The 26640-nt window shown below is 39.0% G+C and overlaps 1 protein-coding gene across 1 annotated transcript in view; it reads right to left on the bottom strand.

Moving 5' to 3' along the window:
• Positions 1 to 805: 805 nt before the first annotated feature.
• LOC101863801 (alanine--glyoxylate aminotransferase 2, mitochondrial) overlaps positions 806 to 26640 on the bottom strand; it is a gene marked incomplete at its 5' end in the record, with an annotated part of 29385 nt that continues 3550 nt past the window's right edge. The window contains 12 exon segments of the mRNA XM_005093457.3: positions 806 to 3479; positions 5259 to 5357; positions 6827 to 6976; positions 8322 to 8470; positions 9291 to 9363; positions 12824 to 12916; positions 14525 to 14656; positions 17546 to 17705; positions 18401 to 18495; positions 20169 to 20292; positions 24563 to 24747; positions 25436 to 25533. Coding sequence (XP_005093514.1) covers positions 3381 to 3479; positions 5259 to 5357; positions 6827 to 6976; positions 8322 to 8470; positions 9291 to 9363; positions 12824 to 12916; positions 14525 to 14656; positions 17546 to 17705; positions 18401 to 18495; positions 20169 to 20292; positions 24563 to 24747; positions 25436 to 25533 — 1457 coding nt within the window. The 3' untranslated portion in view covers positions 806 to 3380.

Raw genomic sequence — 26640 nt, forward strand, 5'->3', positions numbered from 1 at the left:
CAGGGGAAGAGAGAAAATTGAAAAAAATGAAGGTCTCGATCTTGACCAACCCATCCAGAGTTCATCCAGTTTCACGCAGCCTGCATCGCGTTCCTACCGTAGGCTAACCCTCGTCCATCCTCTTGGCTTTGGGGCCCATATTACGAGGCACACTAGATCTAGCAATACAATGTGTTAGGAATCGAGGATGGGCCTTGCGAAAGGATGGGCCTTGAGAAAGGAGAAAATTCCTCGCTTTTGGGGACGCTAATTGCTTTTATTTGGTTTATCGCGACCTCGTTGAAAGCGACTTCGGTCTGTTTGCAACCTCGTTAGTTAGAGCCGACGTACATTTACGAAGAAATAATATTATAGAGGAAAAAATCGGGGATTAAGGATTGTGTCGTTGGAGCCGACTTCTCGTTGAATGTGACCTCGTTAAATGCGGCACCCACTGTAGTGCTTATGCATTCTATATTGCAACAACCAACACAGCATTGTGTTTTACCACAGGTACAGGCATTTTATAGGCTTCTTTGCATGGCTAAACTCTATCCGAGCCAAGATGTGTTCTGAAAATCTAGAAACATCTTTATTTCTTTGTCCCCCTACTTTATAAAGTAACTTGTCCGGTCAGTTGTTACACTCTCATTATTGGTTATAATTAATATAAAGTGCCGAAGATTAGAGGTTTTACAAGAGAGTAACATTCAAGAAAAGAAGAAGAAATAAGGATGGTAGACGTTTGATAGGAAAGAAGAAGCAAACCACACCAGAGCAACCGCTGCAAAAAAAATGTCAAAAAGACAACCAGCAACCCGCTAGATCTTTCATCCATCAGTTTAATAGTAACCGCAGATTATATCAGTAATAATGTGTAAGAAAGTACGAGAGAAGTACACATCACCTCAGTGACATCACATATCTCTTACCCTCAAACTTTCCAGTCTATCTAGCATACAGTGCTACGTCTTTCACTTCCATCATATAGCATGGAGAGTAACATAATATGAGCAAAAAGTTATAAAAATAAAAGGTCATCACAAGAGAAAACTGCAGTGGAATAAAAGGGGGCAGTAGTCGCAATGTTTAATATTACGAGAAACAAATGTTGTGCGTAAAGAAACTAAATAAAATAATCAACAAAAAATAAAATAATTCAAGAAAAAAATTATTCAAATGTCCATCATTTCAACAGTTTCACAACATATCGACATACATGAACAAGAGCCTTCACTGGGACATTTTTCCACTCTGAAATACATAGGCCAATTTAGTTTCCACAGGGAAATTCTATCAACATTCACAGAGCTCACACTCGTCACAATACACATTGGAAATATTTAATTGGAATCATCTGTGTATATTATTATATAGCGATGGTTCTTGAGTAATATGAAACAAGTATGACCAAACAAAATACAAGTACAAGTACACACAAAAAAACCCACAGTCAATTTGTCATTTTTTAGTACTCGCAGGACAAATAACTAGATTGAGCATATTACATCCTGACCATTACACCACATGCTGATACAGAAGAGAGTTTATGAGCCGATATTAAAGAAAACTGACAATAAAAATAAACCAAACTGCGCAGGTGGGTTAATGAAGCACACAATAAGGTATGCATTCAGAACTGTTGGGGAAACACAAAGGAGGTAGAAAAATTGCAAACAGCAACACAATACCACCAGCAGCAAACTAAACTTGAGCAATACACAAAAGGTATGTTGGAGTTGAAAGAATTAGGCTTTCTTTGGGGCAAATCATAACAAAAATAAAAAAACAGCTCTATACCCAAGTTTTAACACCTGATCAGGTTAGCTATATTATGCAGAACCTTTTGAAGAGACTAGTATATATACCCTCATCAACACTTTTAGACGTTCAAGTCACAGATTGCTTTGACCCTGCTTGTCAGGATCCAATCCAGAATGAGATACTGTACCCGAGCTGACAAACCGAAACACTCAATAAAAAAACTTCTCCACTCCAGATTTGAACTCGCCTTTTCTACATACAACAGCTAAAAGGGCCTACTTAAGAACCATTACAACGCACACACCAGCATCACAACAGTGATAGCATCAACAAAGACAGGATCACAACTTATGATAGAAAAGTTTGTACAATAACACTGTAGCTGCTTTATGCCCCCATCGACACTATTTAGATTATTTAGGAGGCGGGCTTCTTCAACCATGCTTATCAGGGCCAATTCAAGCCGAGAGGGAAACAATGTCTCAGCAGACAGACAAAGATACTCGAATAAAAACAACTCTCCCCACAAGGGAATTGAACTACCGTCTTCTGCGTGCGATGGTGAGCTGCCCTCCAACCCCCCACTCTGGAGAACTGGCGCCATAAAATGTGATACTGCACAGCTACATTCAGGTAAAAGTGAAAATGTTAAGAAATACAAGACTAGAGAATATGAAAGCCTTGAGGGATAGATTTTATAACTAAACGGAAAAAGAACAACAGGAAGTGACAACCAATCAGGAAAAAATCAATTCAAAGAAAATCATGCCGCAAGCAAAATAACAGAGAGAAAACAATGGAATAGAATGGGACATCACAGTTTAGCTGGAAACAGTCACATCATCAAGCATATTGTCAAAACAATCAAAGCAAAAGCCAAAACAAATTCTATTCGAAGTTGAGAAGAAGTACTAGAGCACTGATGTTAATGGTAACTGCCATTACTTCAAATATTTCCTGCAAGTGAAATAGGTTAGCATTATAAGGTAAAGGTCTGATGCCTGTTTCAAAACTGAAAGTTTACACTGCTTAAGTAAAGGAGTGGGACCTCTTAATTCATGCCCGTCCCAAATAAGACCAAGCTTAAAAGGAAGAGACCCGTTAAAATTCCATAAACAACACCAACTTCAAGAAATCGTCACTGGCAATGCTTCAAAGTAGGGTCGTCTTCATGACAGCCTAGACTGAAATCAGCTAAGCTTACGGTGCAGTCCATGATAGAAGCGCCAGACACAAACTAATAAAAAATGTACCATAAAAAACAACAATGGTAAGTAGTATACAAGGTCGTTCAAATCTTTTCAAAGGACTCACAGAAACAGAAATCACAAGAGTTCATAACATTTTAAAAAAACAATAATTGTAACCGTTTTCTGCTCGCATCCACAAAATTTATAAGGTAAAGGCATTGGGCTGCATCAACCTTGCATGTTCAGGGCAAACTTGGGCTTAGAGGGGTATATATGTATATATACATATTATATATATCAAGCTTCCTTACAGGGAGAGATAACAAATAAAAACAAAACAACCCCCCCCCCCCCACTTAAATTTCGTTGTTTCAAGACATTTCATGGCAAAAATTTTACAAACCCGATAAAAACATAGTAAGTATGAAGGTTGCTGTCTGACTAGATTCATTTTCCAGCATGCTTCTGTAAGGCAATTCGCATGGCTGCTATGCTGTAGTCAACATCCTCTTTGCTGATGCACATGGGGGGTTTGATCCGCAAGCACTGGAAAAGCAAAAAAGAAGAGCTCATTAAAGATGAAAAAAATCATTTATTGTAGATGCTTTACCCTTCCTATCACCCATCCACACATTTATCTGATTCCATCGATGATTTTTTCAGGCTCTAGACTATTTAATGCATTATTGTGAGCTCTAAGTTACTCTAATACGTATTGTCATATACCAAACTGATGGGAATCAATAGAGGAATCTGTTTATATCAATAACAATGACCTATAATCTGTTAGTATTGTATTTTCCCTCTGACAAAAAGGAAAGAGGGAAAACAATTGTACAACACCTCTAAAAAAATTTCAACTTTACCACATTTTCTCAGCTCTACAAGTCCTTATAATCCACAGGAATAAAAAAAAATTGTAGCAATATCACCCTACCACACATTTATGCAAGAATTTCACAAATTTAGTTGTATATCTTCCTTTGAAGGGTCTTTGTATCATACAAGGCTCTGTGCTATTTACCCGTAGATCTAGCCTACACAGCGACAACAAAAAAAACGATTTTTGCAAGAAATTCGCGGAGTTTCGATCGATATTGGACATCAGAGATTCAGGTCAGGCTAGTTTACAAGCTCTACTTCCTTTCGACAACTTAAAAAGTAGGAACTATGTTAAAAAGTGCACATTTGTTTCGGATTTCACTTGGATTTCGTTGATCCGCTAACAGCGGCCGAATGGACAGAATCAGTTAAAGCAGAGGTACAATACGGCTACGAAAAAAAAAATCCTAAGCTTTTCGGACCTCGTAGCAATGCACGCGCCTGGACTAAACATTTACAGATCATATCCCCTCATACATCTTCTATCACAACTACTTTCATACAACGCCAAATATGAAATGCATAAAGAGATTAAAACGTAAATAAGTGTATAAGCAGGAACGATCAACCTGAAGTTGGGTCAAATCCAATTTAAGAAATTGAGATTTCAGAATTTATCTGGAAAATTGGAACCGTTGTTATAGATCACTTAGGAGGTAGGCTACCTCCATTCTATTAGGCTCAACCCACGATAGAGGGTTAGAGATACTCAAAGAAATCTTCCCCTCTAAGGAACTGAACTCGCATGTTCTGTGTGAAATGACAAACAGTTTAATCACTTCACACAAATTATGCTGGGCAGGTAAAAAATTAAAGAGTTAAAAGTGAGAAAAACAGTGAAATGAGGGTTGCGTTGAAGTGGTTTCTTATTTCGCTTACAAGACAAGACCATATACCTAATTTTTTACACCCTGCTCCATTGTTTTAATATGGCCGAGTGTTTTTGTGGCACCAGTTACATCATAATATAGCACCCATTGCCAGGAGTCAGAAATCAAAGAAAAAGTCTTAAATTCGAACATGGCTTTGTTCAGTCAAACTTCTACAAAAGGGTCAAACTGAATGTTACAAATGTGAACTAAAGCTGGCCTTCGCCTCATTCGCCTATACACTACACATGTAGAGCTGATGGCTGTTTTTTAAAGCATGGCTTAACATTATGCAATACCATGAAGCCAGTCACTGCATTCTTATTACGTTTATCAATGTGGCCTAATAGTAATGAGTGAACATAAGTTTTTTAAAACTTTTTTCTCAAACGCTGTTCCAGTAGTACTTAGCCTCCTTCCTTGTAGAATTAACCCCTTCAATTGTGAAGCGCTCAGAGCCCATGAACTTTAATTAGAGTTGAAAGCTATACAAATGCCATATACTATTATTATTATTATTATTATTATTATTATTAAATCACATCAGGGATGTGTGACCAACATAAAAACTTACGTTTCCAAACAAGCCACCTTTTCCAATGAGGACACCCATGTTCTTTGTATCCTCCCAAATACTGGTCACCTCCTCTGCTGCCAGTGGGGTGCGGGACTCCTGAAATGTATCCAAACATAAAATGTTTGTTCATTTATTGGAGAAAAGAGAATTAAATCGACACAACAACAGTAACTTGGTTAGCATTTGAATTTGAGTAAAGAGATGCAGAATAACACTACAATCGTCATTCGGTTAATTTTAGTAGAAGTTTTACCGCATTTTCAACACAGTAAGGACATATAAGTTTCGAAGAGTAGAGGAGTAACAAGAGAGTAGCAAACACAAAAAAGATGGAGGAGAGATAAAGACAATATAAATGTTTAATAGGAAAGAAGGACAAATCACAACAGAGCACCCGTCAACCACACACAATCATCATTTAGCGCAGGGAAAAATACAAGACAAACAGACACAATACAGGAAATCAACAAAAGCAGGGCTGACCAGTGGTGCCCTCCAACCACCCATAGACATAAAATTACAATGTGAAGGCCTGAATTAACCAAAACAATGTAGTCCATGTGTCCAATGCAAAGAGAAAGGTTTGAAAACTTGTTTTAAAGGGAGACTATAAAAAACACATAACAGCATATTTGGCCACTATGTTTTTATTATAATGGCCTTGAATATCTTGCTCTCCCTGAAAAAAATATAAGGCAAGAAAGGCAAGGGTAGACAAAGAAAAATTTACTTTAAAGAACTTGAATAGATAGGTGAAGAGAAAGACCAGGATAAAATTAGTGTTTTGATAGCATCCGAGGAGAGAAGTGACAAACTATGATTGTCGATGTCTGTTTCAGACTTGGCACTTGACAACGATGATGAAATTACAAGAGTAAATCCGAGATAATACGTTTACAGGTGTAGATGGTTATTTTGAGGAATCAATAAAAACAGACCTTGAATTTTCTTTCCGAAATCAACTTAAGCTCTATGTAATATGGATCTATGAACCATTTTAAAATCTTGCCTTAAAAATTTCTGTTCGTATACTTTTCCATGCATACGCTCACTGTGAGGAAGAGTAAAAGCAGTGAACACTGAGACCAGAGCTCAGGTCCATGAGTAAAGAGAAGCACACTGACACAATAACTGCTATGTGGTGTACAGAACAAGGAAGCCAGACAGACAGGAACAATAGAAGGAAAACAGAAATAGGACCTTCGAGTGACACCCTCCAACCACCCGCAGTTCACAGGGTTACGAGTAAAGAGTGAAAAAGCAGGGATGGAAACTGATCAATCAAAAATTTACTGAACTTTTCGCAGGCTATACAGATTTGGAAAAATACACTTATTTAATTGTCGATTAGTACACATAGTAGAATGACTCAACATTGAAAATAGGTAGACAGGCATCAGGGAAGGGAGGATGATATGTTTGGTCGTGTTACTGCTACTGCTGCAGCCTCTTTTGAACTGGTGCCCCATCAAGGCCCTCCTCTCCCACTAACAGAAAATGACAGAGCAAATCAAAATTACGGATTTCCGTAAATTTACGGAAAATTTCAGGAGAAAAGCACTCACTTTGTCTTTGACCAGCTCCACACCAATCATGAGGCCTTTCCCACGTACGTCTCCGACCACTTCAAACTCTGACCTCAGTTTCTGCAGCTCCTCAATGAAGTACGTTCCAATGTTCGCACTCAAAGCCTGAGTCTTTTCTTCATCAATCACCTGGAAAGTGTATGTAATTGTGTTTTATGTCTACTTCGACACAATTTTGATAATTTAGGAGACAAGTGTAAAAGCATAAAAACATGGACAGGCCTGGATATGGCAGAATGTGCAACAGCAGCTCTAAATCGTGAAGAATGGAGGGTCATTACATGTCAACCTCTTATGACAACTCCAGGTATCCAAGAGACAAGCTGCTTTGACCCTGTCTACCAGGACCAACCATAGCAGTGAGCAATACAGCAACCCAGTAAGCCAACTGAGATACTTGATGAATAAATAAATGTCCCACTCAAGAATCAAACTCGTGTCCTTTGTGTACAACGCTGAAGAGCCTAACCATCACACCGCAAAACACCAGTGATCAACTGGTATCGGGCCCACAAACAGACTATGCTACATGATCTTTGTTGGATTTTTGCTTTGTTTGTTTGGGTAAAAAGAAGCACATCAACGCAATAAGTCATTTGTGAGGCATTTGAGGTGAAATCAGACCTTCGTCAAAGTAATAAATTTTTTTTTTTTTAAAGAGACATTTTCTGCCAATTTGGCAATTTTATCGAATATTTGTTTTTTGATCAACACCTTTTATATCCATTCAAAAACACATTGCTGTGACGATTTTACAGAAAAATGTCGATTAAAACACAAAAAATGTATGTTTTCAGTTTCCAAGGAATCTCCAGCTGTATACATCATCCATCTTTGCTGCCATTTTCTCTCTAATTTTACCTCTGTAATCAGGCAACCCCTACCTCCGTCAATCGCAAATATCCCAACTTCTGTTTAAGATAAATGAGTATTTATTTCATCAAAAGCAAGGCAAATTAACAAGCTTTAACTCTTTATCTCCATGGGTGCAAAAAATTGTGTAACCCACTATGCCAGGGCCCTGTTTTGGTACAAAATCTAAAAATTGACATACATGTCACTAAACTGGTAATTAACACTTTGCAGTCACACAGCCAGCAGTACAAAATACTCAATCTGGTCACCCAGCCAAGAGAGTGACTGCAATGGAATTCTCGGGCCTGGCGCTTATCACTGTCGCATTATTGTGCCAAGTGACAGCAAAGTGTTAAGTTAAAAAGTGAACCCATTTCAGTAGTTCTTAATCTAATGAATGATCTCTTGGTAAAATAAATCTGTTTTCGGTAATTGCTGAAAAGTAATTTGATGTCAAAGTCATTGTAAAGGAATGTGCCCAAGCCGCTATCAGAGGCTCACTGGCACTTCGATCCCAACCATGAGCCAACTCCATGTGCCCTAGGACTGACGAGCGCCTAATTTCACCTCATTGTGACACATATGTTGGCATGTTCACGGAGAAAAAGTTTGTACTCACATCCAGCACAGCTGAGCCTACAGCACAGGCCACAGGGTTGCCACCGAACGTGTTAAAGTGGAGAGCACTGCTGAGGGTGGCGGCAATCTCTGGGGTAGTCACTACAGCACCCATAGGGTATCCGTTACCCATGCCCTTGGCCATCGTCACTGAGCAAAAGTTTCAGTAAGAGTTTTACTGTACTTGCAATACAAACGAGTCATGTAAGTGTAGAAGATATAAGGTGTTACCAGACAGTAACATACAGATAAAGGAAGGAGGAGAGATAAAGACGAAAGATATTTGATAGGAAAGAAGAAACAAAACACACTAGAGCCCCACTAACCTCCCACTTGTGAGAGTTTTACGACACTTGGAATACAAACAGGTCCCGTAAGTACTAAAGATTTGAGGTGTAACTGAAGAGAAACATACACAGATAAGAAGGAAGAAAGATCTGAATGATATATGTCTGATAGGAAAGAACGAGTAAACCACTCCAGAGCACCAGCTAACCACCTTTGTAATTTGAGACAAAGGAGGCTTACATTCATTCTCAAGCAGTGAAAATATAGTTTTAAGATTAGAAGCACAAAAAAAAGTAAATTTACAGTTTCTAAGGACTCTCAAGCTTTGGAAGTCACCAAACTTCGACGGCCATTTTTTCGCTAATTTTATCTCAGGAATCAGGTGACCCCCTGCTCCTTCATTCCAAAATATCTTGACTTCTGATGGGTAATCCTTTTATCGAAAGCAAAAAAAAAGAACAAGCATTAAGATGACACCAATAACTTTGTAGACCCAAATATTGACGAGCGCTTGATTCCACACCGTAGGGTCACATATTGATGTTGGATAGGAAAGGAGGAGCAAATGACAACAAAGCACCCTCCAACCATTCACAAAGAATGTAAACAGGGAAGAGTAAATAAGTTACCCCAGAAAAGAACACTAAAAAAAAAGACCAACAAATACAAAAACAGAACTTACCTATGTCTGGCATGACATCCTGGCTCTCGAACCCCCAGTAATGAGATCCCAGCCGGCCAAAACCTGTCTGAACCTGGTAAGAGAGCAAAAGAAAGGAATGAAAAGCAAATTCTCTCACCAGAAACCGCTGCACCTAAATGTTGAACAATTTCCTAATTGCAAGAGGGTGCCACAAGTTGGTTGTGAACCTCTTTCCTTTCCGCATGACCTTTTTGGCTATCTTTTTTTCCAGCATTAAATGACCGTAATTTTATTGTTGTGCACACCTTTACTCAAAAAGAAACAAATCTAATACACCCACATCATCCTTTACTTTATGGTCAAATCCCTTACAATAATTATCCCTTTTACCCTCGGTCTCAAAGTCCAGGCCAACAGCAATGTCCAACGATTAGCATTTTGAAAAAAATGTTACACATGCAACACCATACATGAAAGTACATGTGCTGTGTATCTACTAAGAACATGTTACGGGTAAAACAGTAGCCATTTACACGAACAAGAAAATGTCCTATTGATATCAGATGATGAAAAGTCAAAAGTAATCAGTTAGGTGGTCAAGTGGCTTCACTCAAGAGTCTCACATGAAAACAAAATGTTCAAGCCCATAGGAGTCAGACTGAAGATAATTAAAAATCTGGATTTTTTAAATTCTGTTTTTAAGCATACTAATTACATAGGCCTATTATGCTATCCGAATGTCTTTCTCCTCGAAATAAACCCCAAACAAAACAATGATAACATAAAAATAGGAAAACCAAGCAGAAAACGTACAATTCAAAAGCTGAAAGATCAGAAACTGCATTAAATGTCATGGTGACGTTAAAAAAGTGTTGACTTTGACTTTGATTTCAAACTTTGCAAACAAATCAAACCCAAGACTAGGAGTCGTTGACTGGCATAGACTTGTTAAGAGCATTATGGTACATCATCGCACTCTGACCTTATCCCAGTTCTCTATGGTGCGCACCATTCGACTCAAATTGGAACAAAATTAGGGTAATGTAGAAAGGTTTACGCATATTCTCGGCTAAAACGAGACTGGGAGACTGGTGTCACGTGTGAAATATAAGGATTATTTCACTGAAAGTGTAATGCCATAACATCTCCATGTATGGAATAAAGATCTATAATGTATTCATACCTTTTACATATAACAGTGAGTAGGAGAGAAGAGAAGAGAAGAGAGTGAGTATGATTTTAAGGAAGTAGGGAGTGAGAGAGACATGTGTCAGTCGGACCTGTGTAAGATGACCACCCACTGTTGAGTAGAAAAGTGGCCATCTAAGAAAGGTGGCCGTATCAAGCAGAACGAATGAAAATGAAGAAAACAAACCATTCTGAAGTACCAACCAGAAGTAATTACAGATTTAGGACTGCCGTAAGGCTACTGAGTAATTTGGAGTAATTTAACATTACCTTCCAAGTTCCCAACTGCAGTTGGTTGCAGGCTCAGACATGGGTTGCATTTCTACATTGATGCCGTCAACGGCTGGATTTATCTGAATGTGTGGAACATTTTTTACGTCTCGCGACTGCTGTAATAAGTGTTAAATTCTACAAAGTGTGTCAAATGATGTACTCCGGTACTTGTACTTAGGTTACAATTTTCGGTACTTTTACTGTACTCTGGTACATTTTTGAGAACCAGTACTTTACTTTTACTCTACTCGGATACTTTTCATTTAAGTACTTATGAGTATTTTAAAGTATATTTTGAGTACTTTTGAAGCTTAAAGAAAGTGTAGCTGCTGACATTTCTTATCTTAATTTACGGAGCATACACCCGAGCGGACACATCCGATCAACCAAGAGTTAAAAGTTGAGATCAATAAACTGCCCGTTGCGTCAAAGATCAGCCACTCTCGTGAATGTGATCACAAGGGTGGTAAAACTCAATAAAATGGCGCAATATTTGCCCCAGACGGGATCACTCCGAGTTGTGAACTGACCGATGCCTTTCTTTCACCAAACATCACACTCGCATCTGAGCTCTCCACCTAAACTTACATCACTCGCTGGATGGGTAGGGCCTACAAGTTCGCTCTAGGCGGGATCACATCCAACTGTGAACTCTTCCCTGATCATTGAAGGCAGTTTTTCTCTATTCCCGAATTTGCGAGATGGACTGAATTTCAATTGGTGTGGTCACAACGCAATGGTGCATAACGACAAAGGCGGGGGGACTCAATCAGAGATGGAAAGCTAACATTTTTGGACAGGCAAAGGGGAGGGGCAACTGGATAAATGTAGATCAAGATCTCGAGACTCATGATAGGATAATAACTGTATGGGCACGCCTCAGGCCACTGTGATTGATCATCAAGGTTGACCACTCTTTGCTTGCCATGTGTCATAAACCCACCTAGGGGTCACGTCAGTTCATGAGTCACTGTAGATTCCACCTTGGCTTCGTCGGCTAAGATCCCGTATTTTCCTCGCTCATGAGCACCGGGATCTTAGGCGGAGACTACTGTAGTATAGAATCTTTGGTTTACACTACACTTAAGACTCTATGAAACTACATTATACATGAATTTTGCTTAACCGTGGGCGCCGTGGACTACACAGTGTGACTAAAATCTGTCTTACCACAAAAATCAATTGAAGTGGAACTGAAACGGAGTTCTCAATATATATCTAACAATTTTTTAGGCTACCTAAATTTCTTTTGAGGATTTGTTAATGAAGAATTTAATGCACTTTTCCCATTTCTTTGATGGCCATTTTCATCATTTTATGCTTTCTTAAGAGCAACTTTCTCTCTACATTTTCCAATTTGGATACTTTCCCTGTAGAACTTTCCGACCTCTTGGACTGATTTACATTTTATCACATAATTGGCTTGCTCAAGCAGGTTCTATTCATAATATCACTTACTCACTAATTGCGTCTGTTTGTTTGGGGTTTATTTCAATTTCATGGACCATTTCCACCTATGTTCAGTGCGTATATGCAAATGCTTTGTCTTATAGAGGTGGCCGTAATGGCAGGTTCAACTGTATATATATATATTGCGCAGCAGGTGGTGAAATCAAACGCACGTCAAAATAACGAAATCGGAGAAACAGGCATTTTTCCGCCAGTTTAGAAATTTGTATCGAATTTTTATTTTTTGCCTTAACCTCTTTTATGTCCATATAATAAAAACACATTCCCATGTGCATTTTACTTTTTTTAAAACATTGATTAAAGGCACAAAATATGTCATTTTTCAGTTTTCAAAGACTGTTTAGCTATTGGAGTTACCAAACATTGGCAGCAATTTTCTCGCTAATTTCACCATTGAAACCAGGCGACCTCGCTTCCTTCAATCGCAAATATCTTGAGTTCTAGATCTATTCAATATTATTTCATTAGAAGCAAGGCAAATAAATCGACGATACCACTAATTTCACATGCCCAAAAATTGACAAGCGCCAGATTCCACTGTGTCATATGAGAGAGAGAGAGAGAGAGAGAGAGAGAGAGAGAGAGAGAGAGAGAGAGAGAGAGAGAGAGAGAGAGAGAGAGAGAGAGAGAGAGTAATCTACCTCGTCAGAGATACAGACACCTCCATGGGCCCTGATTTTCTCGTAGGCCTTCTTCAAGTACCCATCAGGAAGCTGGACAGCTCCGCCCACACCCTGGAGGAAAATAAAGGCAGAATATCAGAATTAAAAAATGAAAGCCAAACAAAATGAAAATCTTGCTGGTTACTGTAAATAGTTTACGTCCCTGCAGACAAAATCTTAATCATTTTGGAAATGGGCTGCTTTGGCCCTGCCTGTTTGGACAAATGCCGCGAACAACGTCCAAGGAGAGAAATGGAGACACACAATTTTTATTTTAAAAAACCCTCCCCACTCAGGAAATAAAATAACCTCATTTGCATGCAACGCCAAAGAGCCTAACCATTACAACACAGATTACAGTTATATTTCAGCACGCTGTAGTCTTCTTATTGAATATAAATCTATACAGAGCTTTCTTCGTTCTACCTTTATAACTATTTCCAACAACCATAGGCCTGGAATACCAGAAAAGGTCATCAAATCCTTAGCTCGTATATGCAAATCAAAGCAAAAAGCCACATCTCAAAATTTCTCATGCACTACAGCAAAAAAAAACTCTCATGCCATATCTGTTGCATAAGACATACGATTATGTATAGTAGCAACACGACAAAATGAGCCACATCTGGCATCTTGACAAGAATAATATTCAATTACAATAATAATAATTGCATTTATATAGTGCATATTCACCCTTTATTGCATGCTCTACGCACTTTACAGTTTTTATTACCACAGCAGACCCTACACCACTCCAAAAAATTCTCAGCTTCCCAGGCTGCCTACAGTGCAAACACCACATTCCATGTGCTCAAACACTAACAAACTGACAATATCATTCTCCTTGCCTCTTGCTGGGTACCAACCTCCCACCAGGGTGAAAATGAGGGACATCCATGTAAAGTGCCTTTCCCAAGAACACGATGTCAGGCCCGCCCTGACAGAATTTCAACCCATGACCAAATGGTTGAGAGTCTGAGAGCCAAACCATCAGACCACTGACGCAATGATGGGCATCAAAGTAAAGACCAATTCAAGTCCTACATGTATACAAGGGTGAAAACAATATCAATTTGACTCCTTGCACTCTAAACAACCACATGGTTTTGTTGTTTTTCTTCAAATCAACATTTTCCCCAATATCTCAAAACATACAAGTGTGACAAGCAGCTCATTTCATTGCATTGTGGCATATATTGATTGCTATGTGCTATGTGTAAGACTCTCGTCATTGTACGTCACTTTTCAAAATGGCATATGGCAGAGTCTTAAACTATGCAGTCAATACGGAATCTACAAGGGAAGAAAAGGACAGCAGTCACAGAAAGAAAATTGGGGACAACAGACTTTCTTTCCAGGACTCTTAGAGACTAGTGACATTATTTAACTTTACAGCTGCTCCTGATGTGTCAGTAGTGTGTTACTACTGCTCTTTTGATAAAAATTATTTTGAAGGACAAAATTTAACAAGCTAAACAATTGATCGAGATAAAGCGGAAAATTTTAAGACTGCTACCATTTCCCCCAGTAGTTTTTATGAGCAATGTTATTTTCTTTAATTCACTTCATATGGCACACTCTGTCCTATTTACTTATTGTTGTGAAAGTCAATCATCCACTTTTTTCAACCTAGAGCTGTGGTAACGACAGTCAATTATCCACACACAAGTTCTCCATTACCTGAATGACCTCAGCAATGAAAGCTCCAACTCGACCTTTGGGCATAGAGTACCTCATGACATCCTCCAACTGGTCGACGTACATGTCACACGCTTGGCACTCACCCTCTGCACAGTCACATGCTCTGCCCGGCTGGGGTGGGGTGGGAAAAACAATGGTTCGTTAGTTTGTTAGTTAGAGCATTTGTTTAATGACGCTATCAACAGAATTATTTGGACACATCATAATCTGATTCAGTTAACTGAACACTCTGTAATTATTGATTTTCGGATTAGAGTGTTTGTTTAATGATGCTATCAAAACAATTATTTGGACACACAATCAAATCCAATTAGCCTGAACACACTGTAAGAACTGCTTAGAAGCATCAGAAATTCAACCATTTCATTCTCACACCCCATAGAAATGCTTTTCAAGCCCATCCCTCTCTTGGTAAGGCATGACAGTTGAAAGGTATTGAGTTCAATCCACAAACAAAAATCACAAACAAGACAGAAACTATTGTTAATTTATTTGTGTAAAGAGAGCCACATCAGAACAGAAACAGTCACTTCACGCTGAGAAAAAACAAGACAGACAGGAAGAAGAGACAGAAGAAATAGGAAAAGATGAAAAGAAGTAGGACCTGCCAGTGGTGGCACCCTCCAGCAACCTTGTGAGGAAGGTAGCTAAAGGGAGACAGCCATAAATAAAAGAGTCAGACTACATGTATTACAACACAGACCATTTCTCTTCGACATACATTAGGATATGAAAATTAACTGATTCAGCCCGCAGTGCCGTTCACAGTGGTTTTCACTGTCTCCTTCGTTTTGACGCAGAGCTGCTCAGAGCAGATCACTTTTCTCTCTTCATTTTTTTCTTACCACTTACATTTCAACTCTTTTTATTTGGTGTCAATGAATAGTTTTTATTATTTGGAACATCTATATGTCACAAATATGGGTTTTATCAAATTTAGATATTTCTTTATTAACTTTTTGTGAGACAACCCGTGAGGTCACCAGCGGTCACAAATTTTTTTGCATCCAGAGTCAATATTATCTGCAGGCGGAATATGACCATGCTTGTAAACCTGACAGACCAGAGCACAGACTTGAGTGCGACTACCTTCTCCTTTCTCAGCAGTGAATGCATGCATCAGAGTATGGTGGTTTTTAATCAAGCAGTCGACAAACAGGAGCTTAGAACTTAGGGTGTACAGGTCCTACAGGCTCAGGCATGAAAGTGTTTATGTATGTGTGGTTGGGGGGAGCGGCCTAAAAGGGTTAATAAAGATAAGGCCTGTCCTATTCATGACTTTGAATAGAGATGAGTTTACCTTTTTAGTACCATAAGAAACTTACTTTACAGATAGCAATTGAGCCAAATGACTAGACCATGGTAACCCAGCCCAGACACAAACCATAAATATCTCAACAAGGAAAAAACAAGGGTACGGGGAGGGAGCGTGAAGGAAATTGAGACGAGTGCCAAGCAGTAAGTTAGACACAAAATGATCAGCAACAGAGGCTCTGATTCAAGTCACAGCCACCACTGCATCTCCAAAATATAAATGTATAAATGTACTCACCGCCCTGCCCCCCCCCCCCCTTCAGGATCCCATCCAAAACACAAAACTGTTCCCAGCCCCCTCCTCCTCCTCCTCCCCCGCCCACCGTACACACACAGATAACAAATATAACAAATATAAACACTGCATGCCCCTCCCCCCCCCCCCACACCAACAAACACACACACTCACAGACCCTCTTCTTGCTCAGACAAATACACAGCACTTTCAAAATTTTGAGTAAGAGTAAAGAAGAGAAAAATGGACAGAAACTACACAATGATAGCATAGAGGCAAAACCAACAACAGCGCCCTCCAATCCCACATGTTGCACACGCATCCAACCCTCGATATCAATTTTTTAAAGTTTGAGGTTTAAGTACAAAAAAGAAGCACACAGACCACCATAATTTAATTCAAGGTAAAAAAAAGTAAGATAGACAGAAACAGACACGAAGAAAAAAAAAACAATGCTTATTAATGGCAACTACAGCCCATGCCCATTTAAAAACCACCCAATAAAGAACCAACAGTCTTAAAATGAGTTAATTTTATGAGCAGATGAACAGGCGGGCAACCCATCGACTTGCTCATAAAACATGGAGGAAAAAAAGTTACACAGCTGCCAGCCCTGGCAATATCAAGGGGAAGTGTTCAAAACAACAAGTGGAGCCAACCGACTACACAAAGGGTTGGCACTCGACAGCAATAAAGACTGGGTACACAGGTGTCACTCCTTCATAATTTACAGGGCTAAAGTATACGGATTTGGTTTATGACTGCAAATTAGTCATTTTACCCTTACAATCCTAGCTGGGTATATTTCCCTCAGAAGTTCTTATTTCCCCCTGGCTGACTTGCTGATAATTTCCACGCAGGGTAGTAGCCACCTCAAACCCAGTCACGAGTTTGTACTGTAATTTATCCAATTATCTCTGAAAAATATTCGACATGTTGTCTTCTAAAACTTCAAACAAAAGAGGGATAAATATATGTTCAAGGCCACTCACTACTTCTTGGCATCAAAATCTACAAATGAGAGATTTTATCTTGTTGTTTTTTTTCTTTTTCTCACAGTTTTCTATTCAAGGATAAAAAATATTCTGTTTTGGGAATCATTATTAGTTACATAACCATACATATTGCAAATTAAGCATAACCAGGCTATCTGAAGGAGCATTTTCACAAGCTAAAAACTAAAAAACTATCCATGCTATCTATAAAGGGATTACAAAATTTTAATCAGCACACAAATCTCAAGAAAGTGACGGTAGCTTCCCTTAAAGGTGTGAACATTGATAATATTTTTTTTTAAAGAAATCTTGTATGTTTTCCCCAATGATGGAAATAGTCAAAATAGCAAGGTAAAAATATCATTTAGAAATAGTATTACTAATATAAGAAAAAGTCAAGGGCTCCAGCATTACTTGGGCCAGGGGGGGAATGAGGGTTGTAGTCTTCTTACATACCTGAGCCGGAGAGTCACGGCAATGCTTGCCCCCCCACGGCCCACGGTAGGGGTCAGGGTTCATGGCGTTCTGGAAACCGAAACCTGTGGGGCTGTTGTAACGCCAGGTGGATAGAGCCGTGACGCCCATCAAGTATGGACTAGCTCCATGATAGCCGTTTCTGGAACAAACAAATTGTTCATTTTTATGTCATTACCTGTCATTTCACAGTGGTTCTTGGTGCAAAAACCAAGCTTCATGAAACGCCTCGCTATAGTAGCTCACTAATGACAACAGTTCAGACACAGTACAGCCCTAGTACAGGAGGGAGTCGTCTCAATAAAATAAAAAAACCAATGGTACATCATAAATTCTTCCATAAGTTAATAAGTTATTTAAATTGAATTTTCTCCTAAACCTCCATGTTAGAATTTAGACATGTTCATTTCAAATTATTTATTGAGTTGGACAAAAGATAAACACATCAACACAATAATGGTTATTCAGTGTTGGTTTACAGCAAGCAAGTGTCAAAAGAACCTTACCAGCTGAATCTGGCACAAGCCGCTCAGTGGGAAAGTGAAAAACGTTTAATACTGTTTTCTTGTCACTTTGAAAACTCCTGGTGTTGTGAAAAACTTTTTTCGTTACAAACTATGTTTAATTTAATTGCTAAATTATCAATGCATGCATATATTTATAATATGTACTTATGTGTGTATGTATGTTAGTAACTGTAAAGCAAAATTACCAAAGGGAATCAATAAGAGTGGAATTCCCCTCTTTTATCTTACTCATTTATCTAATTTTATTTTTTTCAAACCTTTATAAATAATATGTGTAAGTTTCAGAAGTTAATAAATAAGTCTGTGTTACCTCAACGATATGCAGTCGTAGACACCCGTGTACATACGGGCCATGAGTATAGCCAAGTCATTCGCCTCAGAGCCAGAATTGGTGATATATACGACCTAGAACAGACAGAAAGAAAATAACATAGAAATGTCCTCCGCTTCTCTCCGGACACATGAACACCCAGTAGGTATTTGTGATTGTACTACAGTATAACACAGACAGCTCGAATTTGTCGGCACAGGCCTCCGTGGTTCGAGGGATCCATAGTTTGAGGGATATCTTACAAAGATAAAAGAAGAAGAAAAAATGGGACCGCAGGCGCAGTTCGACAGATGCATGATTTTGAGTCTTCTGTGTTCAACCTATCCATGTATTTTCTATTGATTTGAATCTTCTCGCGATACTGTGCCTCTGTTGTAGTTACTGCTGTGTTGTGGAGGAATTTTGCTGCTTTCTATGTTGTTCTCATTTTTGGGTGTTTTTTTTTTGTTAAAATTTAAGCGACTGGACTTGAAAAGTTAACATTTCCATTCCCACACTTCCCTTCCATCACAAAGCAGTAAATACACAGGGAACATTTCATTTGCCAGCTGTTCAGATGTACTAAGGCCAAACATTTTGAAAATATATTTATGGCATTTGATCAATCTGTTATACTGATTGCACATGCCAGGGAAATGTAAGGTCAAAGTTCAAATTCTAAACGATGAAAAAAACAACAGCAAGAAAAGATACATAATGTAGGCACAATTTTTGAAAGAATGAAACAGTTTTTTTCTCTCTCCTGAGAAGTGTTGCTTCCTGGGCTTAGAATAGTTGAACAGCTTGCAGAATATTTGCTTGTTAAAACACTGATGACATCATCTGAACATTTCACAAGTTGACATTAAATGGGTTCTACAAAACAATAACTGTCAGGTCACTCACACAAAAGCAGAGAGGTATGGTTTTCATGACAGAAGATCAGACTTTCCACAGACCATCTAGGGACAGGAAATTTAGCACAGATTATTCTTTCTTGTATGCATAACCTTCTGTAACAGCAACCTCTTCCTTTTACACTAACGTTTTTTGCCCTAGATTGTCTGAAAAAAAGTTTTTGAAGATTCAAAAACAATGTAAACAAAGAGAATGGCCTATAATTTTATTGTTCATTCATCCCTCCTCTCTTCTTTATCTCCTCACAACACCTACTCTCAACAAAAAATACACAACAAAGAGCATAGAAGCTCAATAAACAACTTCTCAGCAACAGCTGCCTTTCTTGAAGTCTCCCGTCTGAGGGGTAAAAGTCTTGGTCACTGGTCGTAACATTACCACCCAGCAATCGAGCATTGCTTCATTTGAAAGCTGATCCTGCCTATTTTGTCACTTTCAAACATAAAATCGCCACATCCTGCAATTTGGACTCATCCATGCGCTCATGTGCGTCCATATGTGTATGTCTGAAGAGGTGAATGAGTGAGTGGAAAAATCACATGGCCTATCAGAAAAAAACCATCAAACTGGGGGTTGCTCCTTTTAAATAATCATGCAGTGTCGAAAGATTTTTTTAATTTTTTTTTGGGGGGGGGGGGGGTTGTTTGGATTTTTGGGGGGGGGGGGGGGGGAACACATAAAAAATAATATAACAATCAATAGGAGCAAAGAAAGATGGAAGCAGACAGACAGGAACAAAACAATGTGAGGAAAGAAAAGAAACGGAACTATCAGTTGTTTCCTCCAACCACTCACTGAGGGGAGAGACATTTGAACCCTCATCAGACCAGAAGCTGTTACTTTACATTACCTTCAAGTTTCCTGGCATCTTGGAGACCAGGTGTTCAGCATACTCATGAATTTTCGGATGAAGATAAATGTTGGTGGTGTGCCATAATTTGTGCAGCTGTTTTTCTGCTGCAGCCACAACTTTTCTGCGAATAGACAACACATAAAAGGCTTATGGACTTCTTTTTCAATAGCAAATAATCTTTAAGACTGAAACCCAAGCAATGTATACCATAAAAAAAACTGGAAACTTAAAACTTCAAGAAAAAGAAGAGCCAAGAATCAGAAAAATCAAAAATACATTTTACATACTAAACAGATGACTGGCTATGATATTTTTTCCAAAGCTGTGTACATGGTACCCTGAAAAAGATGGGTGTTTCGAAAAGGCCAGGTCAGAGTATCTAAGCAGAGAAATGAGTGACAAACCAAGATCATCAATGCTTATTTCAGATCTGGCACTTAAAAAAGATGGTAGCAGACAAAGGAGTTTCAGAAACACTGGTTAAAAATATATTCTTCTTCAACTTAAAAAAAACCCAATTACTTAAAATCACTGCTGACTTCTGTAGCCGGATCTCTGTTCACAGACTTGATCAACACAAAGAAGTGTCAAAATTAGAAGCTGATAGAGTGTCTTCAATTTCTTCTCATTCCAACAGGGACATTTTCTTCCAAGCTAAGTGCCAAGTCAGAGTGCTTTAGTTTTAGTAAGAGTTTTACGGCACTTGCAACACAATAAGGTCATATAAGTGCCGAAGATTAGAGGTGTTACAAGAGAGTAACAAACACAAAAAAGAAGGAGGAGAGATTAGGACGATGGATGTTTGATAGGAAAGAAGGAGCAAACCACACCAGAGCACCCGCCAACCACCTACAATGCCTTGACAACAAGTTTATTGATGACCCACAAAGAACAGAGAGCAAAAACTAAAAGTAGTACCTACATAGAGATAGAATCAAAATAGATGGGGCTCCAGAGGCGGAGTGGCCTTTGAGCTCAGGCTCATAATAATGTCAAGCATATCGTCGGCCGATAATTCTAACCGTCCAACTCCGATTTCGTAAATTTAACAGGAGAGACAAAAAACTGAATTCAATGGCTCTTATGGGGATTTACGGTCTTTAAATGCGCTAGACTGGAATAAATGACTCTACTATTAAGTATTTATAACAAAACTGAAGAAATTTTGTTATTTTAAGTCCTAAACCAGAGTTATACGGATAGACCGCTCAGTTTTGGATTTCTAACCATCCAAGTGTCGACGTACGAAATGTACGTTTAGAATTCTCCAACCCGGCGGGGACGCCACGCGCTTCGTTACGTCTAACTCAGTCATCGTGACACGTTAATGTTACCGAACAACTTGAAATGACTACACCTGCAGTCAATCCAATATGAAGCTTACTATAAATAAAAGTTCTAATTAGTACTACATAGTACTGTAGATCTAGAATCTAACAATAATACTGTTATTATATCTAAAATTGAACGTCGCACTTTATTTCCACATACTTCTAATTAGGCAATGGGCTTGTCCACAGATTAAGTGCGTCGTTAAGTTTTTACTATAAGGCTACTATTTGATCCTCCATTCTTAAGGAAATTGTGAGAAGGATTGGTTACTTGTCTAGCTACAAGAGAGAGAAAGAGAGAGAGAGAGAGAGAGAGAGAGAGAGAGAGAGAGAGAGAGAGAGAGAGAGAGAGAGAGAGAGAGAGAGAGAGAGAGGGGGAAAGAGAGAGGGGGGGGGGCTGAGAGAGAGAGAGGGAGGGGTCTGAAAGAGAGAGAGAGAGAGAGAGAGAGAGAGAGAGAGAGAGAGAGAGAGAGAGAGAGAGAGAGAGAGAGAGAGAGAGAGGGGTCTGAAAGAGAGAGAGACAGAGAGAGAGAGGGGGGGGGCAGAGAAAAATTTCCGTATACGAGTTGTCTTCATGGAGCTTCTTTTATGGCTAATTTTCCCTGTTTGAAGTGCAGATTCTGTCGCAGTGCTAGCTCTCTAGTCACTAGCATAATAGTTCTTTTCTTTATCCTTTTCCTCCATGTTTTCCTGTCCTCTGTTATTTCTTCACAGATGCTGACATCTACTCCAAGCTTAGATTATAATCTGTTTTTGCAGAGGTCTTTGTACCTCAATTTTGGTCTTCCTCTTGGTCTCTTTCCCTGGGCAAGTTCTCCATAGAGAAATTGCTTCGGAATCCGGTTGTCGTCCATTCTCTTGACATGGCCCAGCCATCTCAATCTTCTTAAACACAGGATTATTTGTAGGGTTGATTCATTATGAACAACAAGAGCAGCATCATCGGCAAAGAAAAGGTCTCGTTTTGTTGTTTGGTTTGTTGAATTTGGTCTTGGCTCGAAGTAGAGTAAGATTGAAGAGCGACCCATCAGTTCTCCAGTGTTAGAAACTGAAATGCTTGCAACTCTAAAAACAAGGTTTAACTTGGTTGGAAGACTCTAGAAGTAATATGATTTTTTAAAAGCTCAACTAAACCTCATGTCCCGACCTAATGTATGTCACAATTAAAAAACACATTTTTTATAGAAAGTCATCAAGATGAGGTATGCCATAGCAGCATCCAGTGTCAACGGGCATTAATTATCCTCTTGTCCAAGCACCATTATGAGGCTTTAGAATGCTCTACCCAATGAAGCTAAAGCTCTTGCTAGCTAAAAATAAACTACATAAACCAAAGAAGACACACTGCATATTAAATTAGACTTGGCCGTGGGTTTTAACTTTTGCACTGGTGACGTACTCAATTCTAGATTGTCATAGAACTTGTGGTAGTCAGACTTCATTTCTTGCATGTGTTTGAACTTTCTACCCTGGTACAGAGGCAGTCCCTTCATGTCTTCATGGAGAATGTCTGTGGACTCGCCACGCTTCAAAGGCAGATGTGACCAGTCATCATCAAATCTCAGTTTGTATTTAATTTGACCATCTGGTGTGTATTGAAGTTGAAGTGGTCTAATTAAACTCTGGTTGGTTAGTTTGATGAAATCAGAAAAGATATAATGAGTCAAATACTTGACAACATAAGGCTTCACTTTCCTACTTTCTTCCATTAGCCTGACATTATCAGCTGGGTAGTAGATGTGCTGTGAGCACTGTCCACCTCCATCTGTGTATAACCCTTCTCTAGGAATTTTAGTGTTACAGTTTTACCATTGACAGAGCTGACATGTAACAGTGCAGAACTCATTGTGACTTTGCAGTTCTGATACAACCACATCCATCTGAATATAATGATCTGGAGTTCAAATCAGATGACAAAAAATCAGCCACACAAGGAGCAAATTCATTTGCAGTCAGAGCACCTTCGCATTCATTTGAGACATAACATACACAGTCCTTGCTCTCTAGATCATACACTATGAAATTGTGAACTTTCAATTTCGTCTTGTAGTACAAAGCAGAAGCATTGGTGCGTGGATATAGCAGAACATTGTGATGTATTTGATTTTGGGGCTTCCCCCCATGCATTTTTCTTTGTCTGCTGTCTTTTGTGTATGCCCCCTCTTCCACATTCCCCTCCTAAAAGATCGCACCTATCTTTTCGAGGATGGAACAATGACAGGTTCACAGCATTGATCTCCTCTTTAAACTTGAAGGTAGAAAGTAATCCCCCCCCACAAACACACACTCATACTTTTTTTTATACAAACGGGGGTACACTGCCTGTAAGTTCTGGAAAACAGGTACCAAGTAAAACTTACTGGCGTTCTTCCGGAAAAAATGAGATGGCAACTTCGGCAGATCACGAAGAAACTGTTTAAGTACCTTTGATTCTGTAGTCTCCTCCCTCACCCTCTTTCTCTGAACTGGAACCTCACCCTCTGCTACCACCAACCCACGTGTGAGAACATTATGAACACACTAGTTACAAAGTCACAGGACTTAAGAAGAAAGCCTTGCACACTTTGACTCTGTCTTCACTCACTCGCAGATTGTATTTCATGGACCACGATCTTCTTCTTTCTCTCTCCTCGATATGATGAGATGTGTTTGTTTTCCATCAACAACTCCATTTGTAGATTACAAGAAGAACCAGACTCATTTTGTCAGCATGCCTCTCACATTTGTCAGTGGCACAGTATTTAGACAGGTGGTCACTGGGGAGTGACAAACTGCACTGAGGCAACAGCAACGGCATGCTAAAATGCTTATTTTGTCAGTATTCAATGTGATGGTGTACATTGTTTTACACTAACAGGCCTACATTACACCAATATGTATTTATGCAGGCCAATGTCAACCAAATTTACCCTCACGGATAAATAAAACTGGCACTTAAATTGTTCAATTTCAAAATTTTCCATATCACAGAAAGCTCTCAGAAAAGGACATGGCTAGGTGGAGGAATTTTCGTATTTAGCGCTGTGCGATGAAAAACCATCCGAGACACAAATGACTTACGGGTGGCAGTGGCCAACACTAACTGTAACAATCCCAGCGAACAAGTCAATGTATCGTTTGCCAGCTGTGTCCCACAAGTACTGCATGTAGCCCTGGTTGATGTACACTGGCTCTCGGTAGAACGTCAAGATCCCCGGGGGGAGGTTAGCTTTGCGGACTGCCATAGCACGGTCAAAATCAGGACCCTGGGAGAGAAAGGGGAGCAATCAAATGGAGCCTCTTAAATAAACTTCAAGTGTTCAAAAAGACCTGGAAATCAGACACAAAACAGATATTTATAATTCAAGAAAGCGCTTACTGCATTTGTGAATTAGTATTAAAAAAGTATTCCATTATATTAATTATTATGAAAACCGTATTGTATTATCAGTTATTACAAACACAGTTTTCCTTTTCATTACTATCAAATCAACATGCAATTGATGGTCAAACAACAGGTTCATGTGAACAAAAAAAGCCAACCCATATAACATAATACCGGCAATTTAATTCCTTCAGAACGGAAGCCATCCTTAGTGACATTTATAAAATAATGATGCCTGACAGCACATGAAACTCCAATTGTTGGTTTGAGAGTTGACACCTTATAATTAAGAAAAACTATGTGCATTGCTCATAAGGCGAAAGTCAATAATACTATCCGCTAAATGGCAACTTCCGTTACTTTCTGATCCATTCTTGCAACACTATCTATCTAGCACGCACATAGCAAAATTGGCGAGATGTAGAAATCTTTTCATTTTATGAATTTTGCTATGAGCGTCTTCTAAATATAAAAAATGTACAATATAAGAACAAATTCAAGACCTGAAAATCTGTTAGCTATGTTCGTGTTTTGCTATGTGTGTGCGAGACAGTTTTGACCATTCTTACATCATGGGGCAGTGGTTTAACGTCACAAGGTGGCATCTCAGGGAGTCCATCGTAAGCAGACGCAGCAGCTGTGCTCTTAGAGGCCTGACCAGATAGACCTGTAAACAGACATTTATTGGGTACATAGTTTTAAAAATCAGTTGGTATCGTGCTGGGCTATGATGCTGAAGACCCATAATGCGGACCCTAAACAGGGTATTCATAAAATGAGGGCTGCTTTGGGAGTTGTAATAATAATAATAATAAAACTAGCACTCTAAAGCACATGTCCATGCTCAACAGCAAGCTGTATGTGCTTTACAATCTATATCAATTAATACTCTAGAACACTCAGATAAATTCTCACTTCTCGGGAAGCATACAGTAGGCCCTATACAGTATACAGTGTAAGCAGTTGATTAAGCCCTCAAAACACTAACAAACCGATAAGATGTTTCGCTGCCTACAAACAGGTATCCATTCCCAACTGGGTGAAGTGAGGAAAATTTGCTTAAAGTGCTTTTCCCAAGGACACTACACCGGGCCCCTCACAAGATTCGAACCCATGACCTTCCGATTGCAAGTCCCAGAGCCTTACCACAATGCCATCACTGATGATTTCCATATATGTACCAGAGATGAAAGTCGAATTAACAGGTTCTACTCTTAAATTTGACTACTATACAATGTTCAAAAGGGCCTTAAATTCCAGAAATTCAATAGGTCAATAGACATGTATTATGATCAAAGAAAACAGTATGTCTAAGAGTAAGTTGACAACATGTCTATATTGGTCGGCATCCTCTCTATACAGCATTACACATAAAAAGCAAAAGTCACATTTGAATGGCAGTGTTTACAATTCTTATCAAGCACTTCTGGCGTGAAGAAAAATCAGGAGGCAAATTTCTTTTTTTTAAACTTAGCCAGATCAACAACTGACTTCTCCTACACTCTACAGAAGTTATAACAAAACAAATAATTTGTTTTTGATCTTTCCTCGTCAATACACGTTACTTATTTCTGGCTCAGACACAGTACTTTGGTAGAGTTTTAAACAAAGAGTTCATAATATCTTCATTTTCAAATTCAAAGGTTTCCAGAAAAATAGTGCTGCTAGAAGTTAGTAGATTGTCATTTCTTTTTAAACATGCTTTTAAATTTATATGGGAGGAGAGAGAGAGAGAGAGAGAGAGAGAGAGAGAGAGAGAGAGAGAAACCAGCGT

The sequence above is a fragment of the Aplysia californica genome, unplaced genomic scaffold (assembly GCF_000002075.1).
Source record: "Aplysia californica isolate F4 #8 unplaced genomic scaffold, AplCal3.0 scaffold00064, whole genome shotgun sequence".
Classification (NCBI taxonomy): domain Eukaryota; kingdom Metazoa; phylum Mollusca; class Gastropoda; order Aplysiida; family Aplysiidae; genus Aplysia; species Aplysia californica.